This window comes from Branchiostoma lanceolatum, chromosome 4, assembly GCF_035083965.1.
Source record: "Branchiostoma lanceolatum isolate klBraLanc5 chromosome 4, klBraLanc5.hap2, whole genome shotgun sequence".
NCBI classification, from domain to species: Eukaryota; Metazoa; Chordata; class Leptocardii; order Amphioxiformes; family Branchiostomatidae; genus Branchiostoma; species Branchiostoma lanceolatum.
Genome location: NC_089725.1, coordinates 25,114,732 through 25,133,171, shown reverse-complemented (window position 1 = coordinate 25,133,171; position 18,440 = coordinate 25,114,732). Strand labels below are relative to the sequence as shown.

General features: G+C 42.8%; 3 protein-coding genes across 3 annotated transcripts; 1 reads left to right on the top strand and 2 right to left on the bottom strand.

The window, feature by feature from the left end:
• Positions 1-3: 3 nt before the first annotated feature.
• Positions 4-5,448, bottom strand: LOC136433621 (serine protease 1-like). The gene is made up of 9 exons (XM_066426015.1): positions 5,333-5,448; positions 4,563-4,822; positions 4,279-4,390; positions 3,900-4,010; positions 3,342-3,522; positions 2,868-2,979; positions 1,492-1,636; positions 987-1,132; positions 4-466 (listed from the first exon to the last, which is right to left on the bottom strand). Exons 1-9 carry the CDS (start codon positions 5,373-5,375, stop codon positions 296-298), a joined length of 1,281 nt encoding a protein of 426 aa, XP_066282112.1. The 5' UTR covers positions 5,376-5,448; the 3' UTR covers positions 4-295.
• Positions 5,448-12,031, bottom strand: LOC136433622 (uridylate-specific endoribonuclease B-like). The gene is made up of 8 exons (XM_066426016.1): positions 11,607-12,031; positions 10,486-10,571; positions 8,994-9,054; positions 8,268-8,417; positions 7,915-8,008; positions 7,527-7,653; positions 7,154-7,396; positions 5,448-6,846 (listed from the first exon to the last, which is right to left on the bottom strand). Exons 2-8 carry the CDS (start codon positions 10,564-10,566, stop codon positions 6,601-6,603), a joined length of 1,002 nt encoding a protein of 333 aa, XP_066282113.1. The 5' UTR covers positions 10,567-10,571; positions 11,607-12,031; the 3' UTR covers positions 5,448-6,600.
• Positions 12,032-13,402: 1,371 nt separating this feature from the next.
• Positions 13,403-18,436, top strand: LOC136433620 (organic solute transporter subunit alpha-like). Its single transcript, XM_066426013.1, has 8 exons — positions 13,403-13,579; positions 14,510-14,664; positions 14,844-14,917; positions 15,793-15,948; positions 16,341-16,452; positions 16,816-16,926; positions 17,253-17,391; positions 17,987-18,436. The coding sequence occupies exons 1-8, from the start codon at positions 13,528-13,530 to the stop codon at positions 18,214-18,216; spliced, it is 1,029 nt and encodes a 342-aa protein (XP_066282110.1). The 5' UTR covers positions 13,403-13,527; the 3' UTR covers positions 18,217-18,436.
• Positions 18,437-18,440: the final 4 nt, after the last annotated feature.

The following is an 18,440-nucleotide window of genomic DNA, read 5'->3' as shown; positions in this document are numbered from 1 at the left end:
TCCTTAATGTACTGTACACTTTATTTTTCTTCACCAACAAATGAGACAAAACAGGGACACATGAAGTCTTAAAAGCACAACACTTCTTAGAAGAACACTTCTATTTCGTTGTTAAGTTACAGTTGCCTTCATTGCTATGCAGTGTACGGTTGCCTATTATCAAGAATATCGGTAGACTTTCCCAATTGTTCTATTAGGAATCATTCAACGCTTTTACTTCTCCAATTCAAGTCGGAAAGGTGTCAGATATGGCAATGAAGGAAAGACTTTGGCGAAATGTGCATCGTGACGGTTTTCAGTAAGCCGCCATTTTCTCCTGTATCCACTGGAGGTACCTGGTGACGCGTGTGTACACGCCGGGGCGCATGCTCGCTGCACACGGCACGCTACCCCAGCTGGTGAGTCCGGCCAGCCGCCATGTTTGGTCGGTGTTGTCAGGGTACACGAGAGGTCCGCCACTGTCTCCCTGGAAAAAATGTTAACACAGCTCAGACTCTGACAAGTTCATCCACATAAAGCACTGTACAGTCAAACCTATCTTTAGCGACCACTAATTCAAAATCGTTATAGTCAGTGACTACTCAAGGGACTTGACATGAAGAAAATGATCCCAATAGACAGGTGGTTACTTTTGAAAGGATACTTTAATTGAACACTTAGGGCAATGAAAAAGATAACTTAAGGGACCACCAAAAAGTGGCCAGGTTAAACTGTACTGTCTGTTGGATATGCCTTATGTTTAGCTCTTACATAATATTTGCGTTGATTTACATCCAGATGACAAGATGACATCCAGTTAGCACTCTTTGTGATAAGCACCAATGATCTCCCAAGGCATAATATGGCAAATGTTGAGTTTGGGCTAAAAAAAAGGACCATTGGCATAACGGGGTGAAAAATAGTTGACAGAGGAATCGGTCAATATCTACTATTCAAGTTTTCGCAGTCTTACTCTTAGGAGGACTAGAAACGTAGTTGATCCTTACATCACATGTGTCCTGCTGCCCCTCCTCGTACCCGGCACACAGCATGTTTTCCGTGATGCCGCCGTCGTGCATGGATGTGGAGTTACACTTACTGGTCTTCACTACCGGCAGCAGAACCTGCTTCAACACGTCATCCCCACCCGTACCTGCAAACAGCAAATGTAGATATACAGGTTGTAAGTATCAGTTTTCAGAGGATAACTGTCCATCATCATTCTCTTACCAACGTAATAATTCAGAAACATCTCTCGTACTTCAGACTATGTACATCGATTGCCCCATCCAAAATTGTCCTCCGGATTCTGAGTACATGTGCAAAGAAAGAATAATATTGATGTCAAGGAAGACAACCCTAGATTATCACGGATAACACCGTGGAATCGATGGCCGACCCAATTGCCAATGTTGAGCCGAATAGATATGGTACTAGGGAGGCCCATTGACAACAATTGCCAGGTAAGATACTAGTACTGCGGTCCGGAATCCCGCCACATTCCAACCATACCCTGTGTGTATCCCCATCCCGTGGCCACGGCGAGCTGCCCGGCCTTGGGGTCGGCCTGAGGGAGACAGACGGGCTGCACGTACGGCGTCAGGGTGGCCGGGGTGGCCAACTTGATCAACGCGATGTCGTTGTCTAAAGTGCGCCACTGAAAATAGGTAAGTACACGGTATGTAGAGGCGGATATTTGTTATTCTGTGCCCACCTTAATGATAATCACATCACTATCATCAGTTAACGTTGCCGAAGGTTATTTGTTCTTTGATTCTGTGTCAATGATTTTGGGCAGTATTGAGTTCTCAAAAGAGAATCAAAGACCACAGTGGCTACTTTGACAAGCATGACTCCACTATTATTCATATGTGAGTTTTCAAGATTAAATAAAGACGCAACAACATGAACAAGATTGGCAACATAAAAAGATGTTGCCATGGCGACGGTGGTCTCTGTTAACGTTCTCGTTTTTAGCCCACATGCAAATAAGGACCTCGCATAAATCATATCAGTCGATCACCTTCTCTACCAAAATAACACAAGTTGTCTAATGTATGAAAATCTTGTTTTCACAAAAAAGATATCGTACCATTTCCTCATAAATTATGTAAATGAGGCCCTCTATGCAAGATTTGTGTCTAATAGTGGCCACATTTACTTAACTTCCAAATGTTGCAAAAATGAAATCCCCATCATTTACCACTATGAATTTATAGTATTTTGTCATTAATTATGCAAATAGAGTATCAATTTGCATAAGTGATATCTATCGATATTTGTCTCTTTCTCAGTTACATATGTCATGTGTTTGAGGGTCCTATAATAGAATTCAGCTGATTTGTAAACTGTCCTCATTAATTATGCAAATCAGATATTGATTTGCATAATCGGCATATCATTATGTAAATCATTACTTAAGCTATCTACACACCAAAAATTATGATGATCCGTCATCCCCTTCTTGCGTTATTCTCTTTCAAAGTTTGAGTCAAAATCAGCTCCTGCAGTTCCAAAAAAAGCCGCTAGAGGGTCCAAAGCTACAGGACATATTTTCCTAACAAAGAGCTATCGACCACTTAAAAATCATGACTATAGCATGTTCAGAAGTCGAGATTTGAAAAGTGAAAGTTCCCCTGCAGTACCATAGAAAGTCGCTAGGGGGCCCAAAATCCAATCATTACAAAGTCTCCCACAGACCTACCCACCTACAAAATATGAAGGCAATACATCCCGGCATTCTTGAGTTATCGTCCCATGGACTTTCACATTCCTGTACAATTCCTAGAATTCTTGCAATCTGCACACAATATAGTAAAAATTTGGCTCGCCCCTGAGGCGTCGCCAAAATGATACGTTTTTATCATAATTGTTCTACAACAACGTACATCGTAGTCGGAGTGCTTGATGATGGCGGTCGGACTAAAGACCTGCTCCGTGGCACCCGTGGAAAACTTGTGATACTTCCCCAGGATGAAGGTGTACATGCTCAGCTCTTTGCTGAAGGTGGAAAGAGAAAAGTAACATCACAAGTTACATCCAAAGAAATCTGTCTTTAGTAGGAACGGCAGGATACAGTGTACTTGTTTGTTATGACCGCCATTGTCCTTTCTAATCTTCAACCAGATGCTGTGTTGGAAAATCGTAACATTTTCTGTTTGCATGTTTTCTGTGGGTAACGTTAGCTATCGGGGAGGCAGTCAGAGACATTACGATCTTCATGTATACTTCATAAATATGTCTCCTTCATTGATGGTGATACATTACGATATTCGACCCCAATAGCTGCTTGGAACGTAGTAATTTCTAGGTGAGATATAAGTTCCTAGTTCTTCAATTTGACGCGTCTATATAGTACTTACCTTTGGAAACAATGCGCGGCACTCAGCACCCACTGCCTGTGGATCAAGGCGCCTCCACAGATGTGCCCGCCTCGGCGCCGCACGTCCACCTGCCAGGGCCAGCTGCCCGGGTAGGCCTCCGACCCGCCCACGATCCGGTTGGCGGGAAACACGGGCGGGATGGGCGTCACACCGCACTGGCCTTCACGTGGTGAGGAAGAGAAATGTTGCATTTTGAAGTGATGTTCTTTCGATGCACAACTTGCGATTACAATTTCAACTGAAGCCCATCAATCACACATTTGTTTACCTCATTAAGATCGCGTTGACGTAACGTTTATGTAACGTTACATAGGAACAGTCTATTTGGCAAGACACATATTTGTTCAAACGATGTTGTACTATTCTCTTTTTAAGATTGCGGCCCATCGTATAGAAAATACTGGAATGTGCAGTAAATGGTGGAGAGCTTCTTAAGCTGAGACGGACATGGTACATACTGTAATACCCATAGAGAATAGTTGGCATTATCATATTAACGTTGCATCTTTGACAGTGTTGTGACGTAACGTTACATACCACATGTGTACTCGTCACTATTATCTCCGCAGTCGTTGACGCCGTCACATGTTACGTTGACGTGTACACAAGTACCAGTCGTGCAGGTGAATTCGTCAGGTCCACAGGTTGCTGTAACAAAGTACACAAAGAGGTCTCAATTTTCATCTGACAAAAGATAGCAGAATGCTGCCTGAAACGTCTGACTGTTTAAAAATCTTATCCAGATGCTTGAGTCTTTTGGTGTATCTTATTACCTTATTACCTGGATGTATCTTATTACCTCGATGTCTAACCTTCATTGACGTCGCAGTTTCCAATCTTTAGACAAATACAGATTCAATCACACTTCGTAAAACACTTGGAATAGGAAAAATGAAGATGATTGTTGAATATTAACCTGGTGCATCTTCGGATAAAAACCCGGCGGAAAAGCCGGCCTTGGTGATGGACCCGTCTGACGTGAACACTACAAGGACAATGTTTGTGGAGGAAACCGTGGTCCGCGGAATCTAGAGGTGAAAAGTCAAATAGTTTATTCCTTATTCTATTGAATGTGCCGTCATCTATCAATGTATGTCAGATTAATGCTAGGTACTAAAAAAAAGACAAGTTTTAAAGCAAAGAGTCTTTGCGTTTCACAGCTAAATAAATTTCATTGTCGTAGACTTTTACAAAACTCACATTGTTTCCACAGGCACTGAGAAGTCTGTAGTCAAGTGTGTTGTCACCGTCATGGATAACCAGGGAGTCGTACCCACACCCAGAGCCGTCTTCCAGGTCAAATGTCAAGAAGGAGATCCTCACAAGCTTCCCTTCCGGCACAGTTATCCTCCACGAACACTGCGTGTCGACGGGGTAGTTGCCGGGGTAGCCGGGGCTGTTGAACTGGCCGCTGTCGGCTGTCAGGTTGGCTGGGTGCTCACAGATAGACTGGGCATCAGCTGAATAAAGATGATTGCAGCTAAACTCAGCGTAAGGTCATGATTATAAGATGACACAGGTGTTGTTGAGAATACATACATTAGGTAGAGTATAGCAAGGGGCGTTTAGGTTTTTGAGTATGTTAGGCAGCACACTGTCGGTATAGGACATTCACAGGTACTCACTGATACATTGACATCGTCACGTTATCATACATTGCGTGGTTGGAATGATTTGACATTTGTAATCAACCAGCCTTTTGGTTTCTTTCTTTCACCCAACTCGCAGGTTTTATATGAAAGATTTCGCTATTTTTGTTTGTTGTCGTTTGATGTCATTAGTGCTATCCGCTACAATCCTTTTATAATCTAGGCGTCTTTTCTTACTGATCATGCCACACACGCTTGAGGAGACCGTATATCAGGTGTTCGAAATACACAGAATTTTCGGGAAATGATGCTGGACATCGTATATTGATAAAACTGTGCCAAACGAATTATCTTAACATTCAACAAAACATGTATACTCACATGAAGAAGTCGACGCGATGATCAGGAAAAATACTGTTAACATTATCCTCTGAATGTTTTGACCAGATCGATAAGTGTAATAGTAGGTCACCTACGAAGCCAAGAAAAGATACAGTTCACAGTAGATCACCTGCTTTTATGTTCACAAAGCTCTGAACTATCAACATAAGATGTCGCACGGTACGCAGAGTCATGTCAAACAAACTCAATTAATGTAAATATGATCATTCCATTTGAAATCCGTCATGTAGTACATACGCAAGACTGCGGTTATTTCTTATCAACTATGACGTCAATGGCGTCTCCGTATTCTTCACTACTTGAAGCTTGAGGCTGGAACAGGCACGCGCAGAGGTCGTCAGTAAAATCGTTGTTAAAACTGTTTTTTCCTGGTGTATTTTCAGGATATAATTCACAAAGCATCACTGTCAGCTATAGCTTTTAGTGATTACTGATACAAGAATTTACACGAACATTTTCTATATCTTAAATCTAGATAAAGCCAGTAAAACAGCCTTAAAATATTTTTGGTTGACTGAATATTTTATTACGTATACCCAGATTGATATTGTCACTGTTACATTACCACTCTTCTTACAAAGCAACAACAGCACCTGGCGTTGGTAAATAGAACAGCCACACATCCTGACTTAAGTAAGAAAATACTAACAGACTTTGCTTAGGAGTGACGCACGACAGATTAGATAAGATATCAAGGACTGGCGTAGCTGTTTTTTCCTGTGTGGTTATTGGCCCCGTTTGACAACATACATTCGCCCAACAAGATATCTTTCTAGACGTATTTCCAAGTGTTTTGAGGCAAAGATTCGTCTTTTTGTACACGTCTTTGGGATTTACAGTCCTACTCATGGTATTTTACCTGGCTGACATGTAATGTTTCATGATTTCACGCCCTGTCATACCGCCCCTACTACCACCTGCTGAATTCCCACGTACTTCGTGCTCATAACATGATCCACCATGTGAAGTCAGATTTGAGCCACCCCAAGGCGACACCTATCCTTTTGGCTTAAAACTGCTCGCCGTAATATGTAGCAATTTTGTCTCTCTTGTACAAAAGCTAGAGTAAATATGTAGAAAAATATGCATCAATTCTACACCTATGTTCAAAAGTATAATTCTGTAGAATCGTACCATGTAGACAAATCTCTTTCATATGCTTCCTTGTGTATAAAACTGATCTGTGCTTCTTCCAAATATAGGAAAGTGAAGAAAGGCAAGAACACAGACATGGACTTTTTAAAGATCTACTCCAGGATGGTGACGATGTCTACCCCATGATTGTTGCTGTAAATTTCGACCTTGTCGTTCCGCTCGAGCGTACGCAGAACCTGTGAGAAGGCCGTCTCGCACCTCCTCCCACAACATTTTGTGTAGTCTTCCTCATAGATCCTCTTCAGCCTTCTCTTCCCCATCTCTGGACCAAAGTCCTCGTTCTCAAGGTACTCCAAGAAGTCCAGTCCTTCATCCAACAGGTTGTCGCCGCTGTCGCCCTAAAGGGTACATCATGAAACAAAATTTAAAACAAGAATTGTAATTTAAAAACATTGCCATGGCGACGGTGTCCTTTGAGTAGAAGCATGACGTGCAAATAGGGTCCTCATGTGCTTAAATCATATCAGTTGATCATCTTCTTCATCCGAATAACTCAAGTTGTTCAGAGCATGAACATCTCATCTAAGCCTATAGCCTTTCCTTATCAATTATGTAAATGAGGTCAAGATTTCCATAATCTCCAATGGTCACACTAGCATTTTTGTCAGTGGTATAATCTCTGGAATTAACATAAACCTTACTAACCTCCAGTATAGGATAGCAAGATCCGATATAACCGTTCAGCTTATAAGTGGTGATCGTGACTCTCTGGCCCCCGAGGACGACCTCCGTCTTCGCTCCGTCCCCAGCGAGGAAGCAGACTGTGTACAGGGCCAGCTCGAACTCCGGGCTCGTGCCGACAAAGAAGCTGTCCCTGGTCTTGTTGTTGCCTTTCCAGTCGAAGTCAATGGTGAAGATGATGCGGTCGTCACAACCGCAATCACACCACTGAATTGGGAAATGTATGAATTACAGATATTTCCCTTTGGCAGCATTGCGATATATCGTTCATCGTCAATCATGAAAAATTAGCTTCATCTTATTCAAAATAGATCTGAAAATTTAAACAACATCTCACCTTGCAGCCCTTGTGTTGGATGTTCCCCAGGCACTCCTCGCTGTAGAGACGGAGCCAGTTGTGAAAGCCGATCACGTGACCACAGCGCGTCTCCCCCAAAAAGGTGTGCTCAAATGCCGAGGAGGATCTGTAGAGGTTAGCATGGACAGAAAGGTCATGTTTTCAACAAGGGTAACGTTACATCAATACCTGTCTGTAGCTGGCAGCATATACAACAAACAGCCTTTCAGTGTAAACCATAAAAAAATACAACAGCAAAACAACAACAACGACAATAATTACAACAAAATATCAACACTAGCTTGGTGGTCATGATAGGTCGTAGTGTCTACATTGACGGTCTTGTCACACATTAGCACTTTTGTCAACCCTGGAAAAATATACTTGCCGCTGAGCCTTGTCACTGTGAGTCCTGGTGTAGGGTGTGAACCACATGTCGTATAACATGTCCTTGAACCCTTTTTTACCTTTAGGCGCATATCCTAGAAAACATGAATGCCATGATTCATGAGTGGAAAATAATTATAATTTCATACTTGTGACCTGTGTAATAAGTGAAACGTGAACATCATCATGCATGGATTATGTAAATGTGGAAGACATTTGAATAAGATTTTTAACAGCTCTAAATATTTCATGGAGGTTTGAGGTCTCCGAACTCTTGTTTATCATGAAGACGGTCGTAATTCCGGAATTCGCGGTTGTGTTGGATCTTAACTCTCATGAATCTGATGACCTTACCTTCCTCAGCCAAGAAGTTATGCGCCTTCTGCATCACCTCGGTATCCAGGCAACGGTTCAAGAACGCCCGGGCATCGTTCTTCTCCTTTTCGGTCACATTCTCGGGTTTGTTGACGTCAGCTTCGTAGTTGTCCAGCAAGTTCAGAAAGGCTACACAGGATGCACATTAACATGATAACCTGGCATGCACATATACTAGTACTTGCATTGAACAGCAGGACTGTAGAAATGAACTGACCCCCCCCCCCCCCCCCCCAATATGAGAGGTAACATGGGTAAGGAAGCGTTATACTTATAGCATGCTAAAAGCTGCCACTCATTATCAATTGTTGAAAGAAACTAGAAAAATGAGGAAGTTGCGGAACCAACACGAGAAGAATATAGACTTCGTATTGCCGGTAGAATACCAACATCTTGTGGTTATCGAAAGATGGGGAAATGTCAGAAACCTTATTTATGTTAGTATTCATTGAGATGCACAACAGTCGATGATAATAAGAGTATCAATATTTAATACGACCAGTTTATTTTCCGAAAATGATGGACATAAGTATGCAATATTCTGGGTCTGTCGAATATCTCATGCGTGTGTCTAGTACAATATACTAACGTCTACAAATTGGATAACTTATTTTCCATACAAACGATATGAAGCAACGATATGAAGATTGTATTTGGTGATTTTCTGGTGACCACAAGACTTCTCATTCTATCGCTCGCACTCACCTCTGTAAGTTGGGACATTTTCCAACGTGTCTTGGTTCACAAAGCGAAACAGTCTGTCGCCCTATATCAATAGCAGATAAAACGAAAATCACGGAAAATGTGACAAATGATCTAAATACCAGCAATAAAAAGAGTTCGGAGACCTCATATCTCCATGAAATATTCTGATTATGAAAATGACTTCCACATTTACATAATCTATGCTTGGTTATATACACCTTTAACTGACTTACACAGGTCACAATGTTGACAGTCCAATCATCTACCACTTGGATGAATCATATGGCACTTTTTGCATTAATTATGCAAATCAGGCATACTAAATATCATGGAAATCCGTCGTTCCTTTGTTCAGTTATTCTCTTTGGAAGATTTTGAAAAAAATGCCCCCGCAGTTCCAGAGCAAGCTGCTGCAGTACCCAGGTCACATACCAGGGGGCCCAAAACCTTGACCTTCGTCTTTCAAACACCTACCCACATACCAAATATCATCGTAATCTGTTCAGAGGTTCTTGAGTTATGGTTACGCTGACTACAAAAATCCGGAAACACGAAAGCGCACAGACAAGCACACAATGAATGTAAATTGCATACTCGGCAAGGTTCGACCATTTTTGGAAACAGATGGAAACAAATTTAACATGACATTCTAATCACAGAGTCTGTAAAATTATACCTGAAACATTAATAACAAGAGTTCCGCGACCTCATATCTCCATGAACAATTCTGTTTATGCAAATGACTTACACATTTACATAATATATGCTTGGTCATGAACACCTTTAACCAACTTACACATGTCGCAATATTGATAGACCTATCATCTACCAATTAGATGAATTGTGGCGCTTTTGCATCAATTCTGCAAATTATGTATTTATCTGCATAATTGTTATCTACTTACCATAAACTACATATGTTACATGTATTTGAGTCAAATCATGGAAAACACTGCAAATATAGATTTTACTCATTAATTATGCAAATTAAGTCCCAATAAGCATAACTTGCACTTCATTAAGTACATCTCAGTCTAAACTACCTGCAGACTTAATATCATGGAAAACCGTCGTTCCTTTGTTCAGTTATTCTCCTTAGAAGATTTTCACAATACCGCCCCTGCAGTTCCAGAGCAAGCTGCAAGGGGGCCCAACCCTACACCACTTCTTTATTACATCACAAGCTATCAGCCACCCGAAAATCAAGACCATAGCACGTCCAGGTCAAAAGATACAAAAACTGAAGTTCTGCTGCAGCAAATCAGCCTTGACTTTCGGCTTCATAACGCCTGCCCACATACCAAATATCATCGTTATCCATCAAGAGGTTCTTGAGTTATGCTGACTACAGTAGTGCGGAAACACAAACACACACACACACACACACAGACAGACACACACACAGACAGACACACCCAAAACTATATCTCCTTTTTCGTGGAGATAAAAATGACAAGAAATACATAATTCAATGAGTGATATCAATACTTACACATGGGGTTACCCTATAGTCTACCCCTCTCCTTAGACGGTTATGGTCGAGAGTCCACAGAGTGGAATATATGTCGGACATTTTGTCTGTAACGTCAAAGGGTTAAAAAAACGTAATGTTAGCCATACATGGTTTACGGGCTTGGTCACCCAAATGTCACAAGCGCTAACTCAAACATATAGCCTGTGTAGGGTACCATCCTTACATCAAAGATCTCTCAGCCAGTTGTATCCTTATACTGTGCAAATAAGGATTTTTTTTTAAATCAGCAAAATAGACACATATTACGTAACTGCCAAGAATAAAACATTTCGCCGTGTCCCCTGTCCGACTATGAAATGGCAATTTCCATTGTGTATGTGACACAACTTGGTATGACTACCGTCGTGTATTGAGGCCGTTGAAACACGAGCTGCTTAATTGTTTTTTACTGCACCCTAGTTATAACACTCGACACACATACAGCACAGTTTCACTGTTGCGCAATAACGATTCTTCAGGGTTTGGGCTTGGGCTTGGGTTTGGGTTTGGGTCGGGGGTGTCAGGGTGGCGGTCAGGGAGTGGCGCCCCTGCCCACTGAGGAGCCAAAGCCACCACCCACAAGGCAGCCAACCCCAAACCATCTGAGCCACCTGTACCCGTACCCTTACCCTTGCCCGAGTCCTCAACTTAATGAGCTTTGGCGCATAAACGAAGAAGAAGAAGGGGGAAGAGGGGACGGGGCCATGAATCAGATATCTAGCGTTCTGCATCCACAAAGATGATTTCAAGCAAGAACGCCCACCGGCCGAGTTTAATATGCTTGCAACAGACCGGGGAAGGGGCATCAGTGTGTGGTTATTCCTGACAATTTTGCTTAAGTTTACTCCCACATGACCGTCAGTCGTAGATTTTGAATATTATATATTTTGACTGCAATTTTCTACCATTTAGCTCTGCGTAGCTAATCTGTCACTGTCTCAACGCCTGCAATTCCTGGTGCTTTGAATAGTCTTTGGCCAGTCTAGGCAGCATTGGCTGTTACTTGATATCTGTCTGCACGAAACGATAAAAGTGAAATAAGAGAAAACGAATAGAATGGTGATCGTTACAGCACCAACACACAGAGTAAATTCCCTTACCTTGCAAGAAGTAACGCTCTTCCTTGGGTGTTCAATACAAGGCGATCTAGTTTTGGACCGAATATAAACTGTGCCACGTCGACAAAAGTTGGGGAATACCCTGACGTCATGGCCACACCGAACAATGCACAAACAGGTGGCTTTCTGTTGCAGCAGAGAAACTGGCCATTAAGGTCAAGGGTCAAACAGATCACCTTCTAGATGTTGTTTATGAAACATAATGTAGACACTCTAAATGTCCATTGTGACTGCCAGCAAGGAAACATTTTTCATGTGGTCGCCCTCCATGACAGGTGACTTGGCGTGACTACCGGAAGCAGTAGAAACACTCTGCTTTGCCTGACAGGTGCCCTTTAACCTCGTTATGAAGGTGACACCAGTTCAGTTTCGCTGTTGCGCAATACAGACGCGATCTTAACGATGGATAGCGGATGCTTTCTGAAACGTTTGACCGTTTACAAAACTTATCCAGTTGCTTGAGTGACTTTGTATTGTGTATGTTATAAACCACTACCTGTAAAAATATACCCTACTACTGAAACAGGAAGGAAACCTTTGCTGTCCTATAGCTATGTGCCACTAGGCTTGAACGAACGAACTCATCTCATCACATGGATGTCAAGCAATCTGCTCACTGATGTCTGAAACGTCTTACGTTTTCAAGCATGTCGACCATTGGAACATGAGTAGCTATTTTAATAGACCGTGATCATATTTTCAAAATGGCAATGTTAAAGCGCCGACAATGCTACGCTTATGTCAGCGGCGCCTATATAGCTATGGTCTAGTATGGAGGCTACACACCAACTAGCCGTTGGTGGATACAATGTTTACAGTAACCCTGTACTTGCTATGGCATCCGATATCTGGAAAATCTCTGCATGGCGGCTCAGACACCTTATTTATATGAAGAAGGCGTCCAGTTAGCGCCAGGGGCGTGAGCGCTCCAAAATTAGGCATTGCATCTGCCGAGGTTTAACACGATACAGGGGACCGGTCGCTAATGGTTGCCACACGTCTCGGTTTCAGGATTGCGATCGTGCAAAGGATTGTTGTGCTCGTAAAGAGGACCATTGTTTCCACTGGTGTCATGTTCAGCAACTAATCTCTCCATGGCGGCTGAGTTTCAGTCTACCGGGGAACTTGTAGTGTGTTTTTGTTTGTTCGATTATGCATTTTCTTTTAAGTTTAAAGAAGAAAAACGACAAGAGAGGAACAAGCAATGAAAGTCAAAGTTAATATGGTTTTCTGTCATCTATTACCATGTTACCTCAGCGAATTGAATCGAAGCGTTGTTCTTAAACATAATATAACGTTACAATCAAATGTGTAAAGATAATAACTAGCATACATGGGCTAGTACAAAGTCGCCAACCGCAATGGCCCCTTATACTGGTGTATGGACCGTTTGGAAATCTTTAGTTTCCAACTCAGTAGATGATAACGAAGTCTCTAGTTTCGCTGACAAATGAAGCTGTCAACCACAATGTTGTACAGAACTGTTCGGCTGTGTCTCACTGCTGTCATCACGGCTGGACATTCTCAGACAGCCACACCGAGACGTCGGACCGACTTCTGCGGGACAACCAGCCCAGTCAAGCCGAGCTGGAAACTGGGAGATGTCGGGGAAGGGCGAGCATTGGTTACACCGGGCGTTCTGTAACTTCCCGTCATCAGGTGCTCTCTACTTCATGGCTGTTAAGTCCAAGACATTTCGTCATCTGCATGCATGCAGGCTATCAATTGATGCGCTAAGGGTTCATCCATTAATAACGCAGCCCATTCTGTCGGAGCCAATGGCTACACCCACCCTCAACTGTTACACGATCGGTCCCTGCCCTCGGGTTGTTCGGGACCGGTCCTATCGCTTTACCCTTGAGCAACAATAGCTTCACGTCTCGCTGCTGATTTACGCACAATCATGGCAAGCAACTGCACGGGAGAACTGCTGTACTCACGGGAGGCACTTGCAGGTGTGTGGGGCTGAAATGTCTCGTTACCTCTTATTCTTATATTTCTTTTTCAGTGTGTTCATGTGCATGATGAGACCGACGCGCACTAGCTGGCGTACCCTGTCAGGGCCGCTTGGCATAACAAACCATATAAAAGTCGTGTTGTACTGGCCATATACCATTTCACATGCTACCATTTAACATGAGGGCGCTTGGGAGCTTGCTATACTTGGATTGAGCCATTACTCCTCTTCAAAATGTTCTTGTGTTAAAGAACATAGGGAACGTTTTGATGACCCACGGGGAATCCCTAGTTATCCATCGGATCGGACAGCATCCCCCGTGCGGCAGTTTATGTAACAGTTCATGTAACAGTTACCAGCAACATGAATGCCAGTCGGACATTTTTGTACATTCGTAATTAACACGGGAAGACCTTAGATAGGCGGAGTCTGTCTGAATATGTGTAAGGCATGCAATGAGGTAATATTCTCGACGATCTAAAGTGAGCTCAACAATGAGTTTATGTCGTTGAAATAGTATCCCTCACAGAAGTAAAATGGGTCATCCCTGAACGACAGAGACAGCTGATTCTGACGGCAAGGTCATGTACAGACCTCCGCCGAGCTCTGATCGACGTCTGACCCAGTAGTGACTTATAAACAGTCACGAGCTGTTGTTTTGACTTCATAATCAGGCCGCAAACTCAGACATCAATTTCACCAGTCGCTTGGTCGAATTTGAAGGGCTTAGCCGAATGTTTTCTACGTCGCAAGTAACCCCTTTATTATTTGCTCTTATAAAAAAGCGAGGAGAAGTCGAAATCATTTAGATTATGATTATTGTAGTAACTGACAATGTATTTGTACATTATTCTTTTGTGGCCTGTTCTTAACCCATAGGGTACTAGTATATGTATACAATAAAGGTTTTCATTCATTATCATTGCAGAGGTGGGTACGGTGGAGCTGGTGTTGTACGGCACCGCAGGAGGCTTCACGTTCATCGTCCTTCTCTTGTTCCTGGAGGAGATCGTCTTCTTCTGGCGACGGTACAGCAGCGCCCCCAGGCGGACCAAAATTCTGCTCATCCTCTTCATCTATCCGGTAAGCCAATAGAAACTCGCAAAAATCACGAGTAGAAATGTTGGAAATCATTTTTACCTCCATTTTACAGTAAAACAAAGTAACAACAGCAGCGTGATGAAACTGTGCAATGCCTTCTCATAAAATCAAGACCATGACACGCACTGAGTGAGTGACAGCTCTATCTATCATTTCACTAGGTGATAGCTGTGACGTGTATGACGACGTTGTTAGCTCCCAGGACAACCCTTATCAACGAGTTCGCCCTCAACATGTGAGTTCAGTGGGACTCACTATTAGCAGGATTAGAGATGTCTGTGTATGTGTCATGCATAGATGTCTACTATGAGCTCGAGTATCACTGTGCTCGGCAGCAACAGTACCTTCGATGTGACCACTGTGAGTGGGAGTGTACCCTTAATGTTTGCGCCTTGCCCTGAGGGAACCAACTCTAAAAATGCTTTTTTTTTTCAAATCTGTAAAACATGTGTTGGTGAACTCAAAGAAGACAACATTAATACCAGAGAGTATCAAAATGTGCCTAAACGATTAGTCCGGATGAGTCCACCCCCACGGCCCAGTCACTACATCGCGCAACTTAAGCAGCTGTAATGACACGGACAACTAGACAACCCCAGTGGTTCAAGGCGGCTTGTTAATCGAATTACCTTGTCCTTAAAATCCTTAAACGCCCCGACAGGCGGACGGTGCCAATTTGTCAGCGCTTTTCAAACGATTACTTGATAAGACTGGCTTTAAAGCATTTCGTTTGAAATCGCAGCTACATGATTCATTTAACAGTCATCTCTGTATCTTGAAATATTAAACAGCAAGCAGATGATTCAAGCCCTGAATACCATGTATGTATGTTTGTATGTATGTATGTATGTATGTATGTATGTATGTATGTATGTATGTATGTATGTATGTATGTGTGTTTGTATGTATGTATGTATGTATGTATGTTTTTTATGTATGTATGTATGTATGTATGTATGTATGTATGTATGTATGTATGTATGTATGTATGTATCTATCTATCTATCTATCTATCTATCTATCTATCTATCTATCTATCTGTGTATGTGTGTATTGTTTGTCTCTTAGTAGCAGCCTCTTACAGGATATTTTTTACCCTTTTCTTTGAAGTGTTCTGGCAGTGGGTGTGTACCAGCTTCCCTTGCTGGTCACAGACTACATGGGCGGCGCTGCGCGGATGGTGAAGACGCTGTCAGCCATCCCGGTAGCGCTCAACATGCCGCCATGCTGCTGCTGCGTCTGTATCCCCAGGAGGACTCTCACACGGTCAGGTTTGGCTTTGGGCATATATAAATTTATATGTATTTCTCATCTTCTCGTAACACTGCCGGGCCCCTATTTTGTGCCTTTGCGACAGTTACTTTACACGTATTTCCCACCTTAAGAAACGGGACAGGGGATGTTCCCGAGTAGCCTTTCTTGCTTCTCCTGTTGGGTCATTTGATCCTCGTCTACTCTCGGCGAGATATAAGCTTGTCTCAATCGCCATGTTTCTGTCCCAGGAAGAAGAGATGCTATTTCAGTGTAGCTTGTAATATTTAAAGTGGTCTTCTGGTGACCAGTGTGTAACATCGAAATAAACAAACACCACTACTTTATTACTCGTCAAAGAAGCTCTCGAGAACGCATTACGTATTGCTGGTGACTTTTTAATTCAGACGTCTCCTGAGGAGAATGAAGCTGCTGGTCCTGCAGGGCATTTTTGTCCGGCCAGTCTTCACGTACATCGCTGCGGTCCTGTACACTGATGACAGACACACCCCGGGCACGGTAGGACATTCTTTCTAATTCTTATTGAGATTGAATGTATAGTTACGGCTGTATGCAAACATACATACAACTATATATACAGTATAGCCACGTTTATAACTGAGTAAGGTCTGTGCTAAATTAACTAAGCTCCAAGCAGTGGGGCTTGCTTTGAGCGTAGTTAGCGATGTTAAGTACAGTGTGCGCGCTTTTTACAGATATTCGACTGGCACCTGTAAAAAGCGCGCACCTCCGGAAATACGTACAAACAGCACGCTCAACACCAACCATACTGCAACATCTGCTTGACGATTAGTGTAAGCAGCCTCGAAACGTATTGAACGTACGCATGCACATTTTCATAACGATGTTCTCCTTCTCCAGGCGTCTTCCCCGATCTTTGTCCTGTGCGCAGTGGTCCTGATCCTGTCCTTCCTGTGCTCCCTCTACGGTCTGGTGTTCTTCGTACGGGCAGCGGATCCTTATGTGCCACAGGTATGGCACTAGTCAAAGTATTGGAATTTTGGCGATTTTGGCGCCAATATTGCCGATAAGCTTAACCTAAACTATGTTTCCTTTGTAGTTCATACAATCGTTGTACACGCTTGTGCAGTCCTTTCATTTGATGGAGTATCGTCTTGGAACATAATAGTGTTTACATCTAGAATTAGTTTTAAGATATATTGACCCTCTTGATCCCACTGGTACTTACTTTGCTGGTCTCCCCTGCAATATTACGATAGTGAAACAATTCCTTTTGACAAACGTTTGTCCTTTGTAAACCTATATAGAATTTTCTTGCAATGTTTTTTGTGTCCCAGGCTATGCTGAAGGGCAAATTAGTGTGTGTCGTCCTACCCCTGGTGCTGGTCACTGTGCAGAAGAACATCATCGTGGCACTGTCGTCCGCCGGGATAGCGATCTGTACAGCACCGTTCACTTCCATGTCACGGGGAAACAGTACGTATAACGTTATGATTTAGTTATCCGGAATAGCTTTATGTAGTAGCATCATAGTAAGCTCTAGCTTTGTGTCATTTCTAACCCTGTATGTTTATACTCCAGCTCTTTGATAGAGTAACTTTTAGAGAGATAAATGTTGTGGAAGTATGTTGGTCTTTTCTACGTTTTTTTCTAATTTCCAATCCGTTGAAGACAAAATCGAAATAAATGACTATAACAGAACGGTTCTTTTACAATGTACAAGCCTACGCTTTCAAGTTATTCTTCAAATTATTGTGATAACTGCATGCTGCAAATTGACATAAAACTATAGAATGCGCCCCAAGTGTCCACTTTTGTTCACAAAATAGTATGAGATGAACTGTTTCCGTTTTATTGACTCAGAAGTGGAGATCTTCCTGAGCCATGTGACAAAATACAGGACTCCAAATCTTCTATTTCTTTAAGAACAATTCAATCTCTACAACAGGATAAGATTCAGAGATTACTTCTGGACGTTTCGAGCGACACCCGCCACTCTTCTTTAGCGTCACTAGAAAGAACTAGCAGAACGAATCAATACTAGGAGTAATACAGTACTTCTATTTTTCAGTACTGTACGCCTATGTTCTGATCGTGGAGATGTTCCTGTTGAGTCTCCTGGCCCGCGCCTTGTACCGCCGGCCCGATGTGCCCTTCCCGCCGCCGCCTGTGACGGAAGACAAGGCGGTGCAGTGCGTTCCTCCCGAGCCGCGCAGATTGAGGGCCGCCAAGTCCCTCCCGGTGGTGACGGAGGAGATCGAACCGCTGACAGACAACTTAATATTTTACATGATGATGTAGAGGTGATAGTTAAAAAAAGTTTTAAAGTCCTCCCACACCATTGGTGTTTAGGAACCCATCTCCGTTTCGGTAGCCCTGGGCCACACTGAGGTGTAATCACTGCAGCAGGGCGCTAGTCTACTGGCAGTAGAGTGTGTTTGACGTCGGATACTGTTTCAGAAGTATGTACCATTTCATTAAGTCTATGGTATGACTCAGTTTCGGGGCTTGGGGAAACGACAATT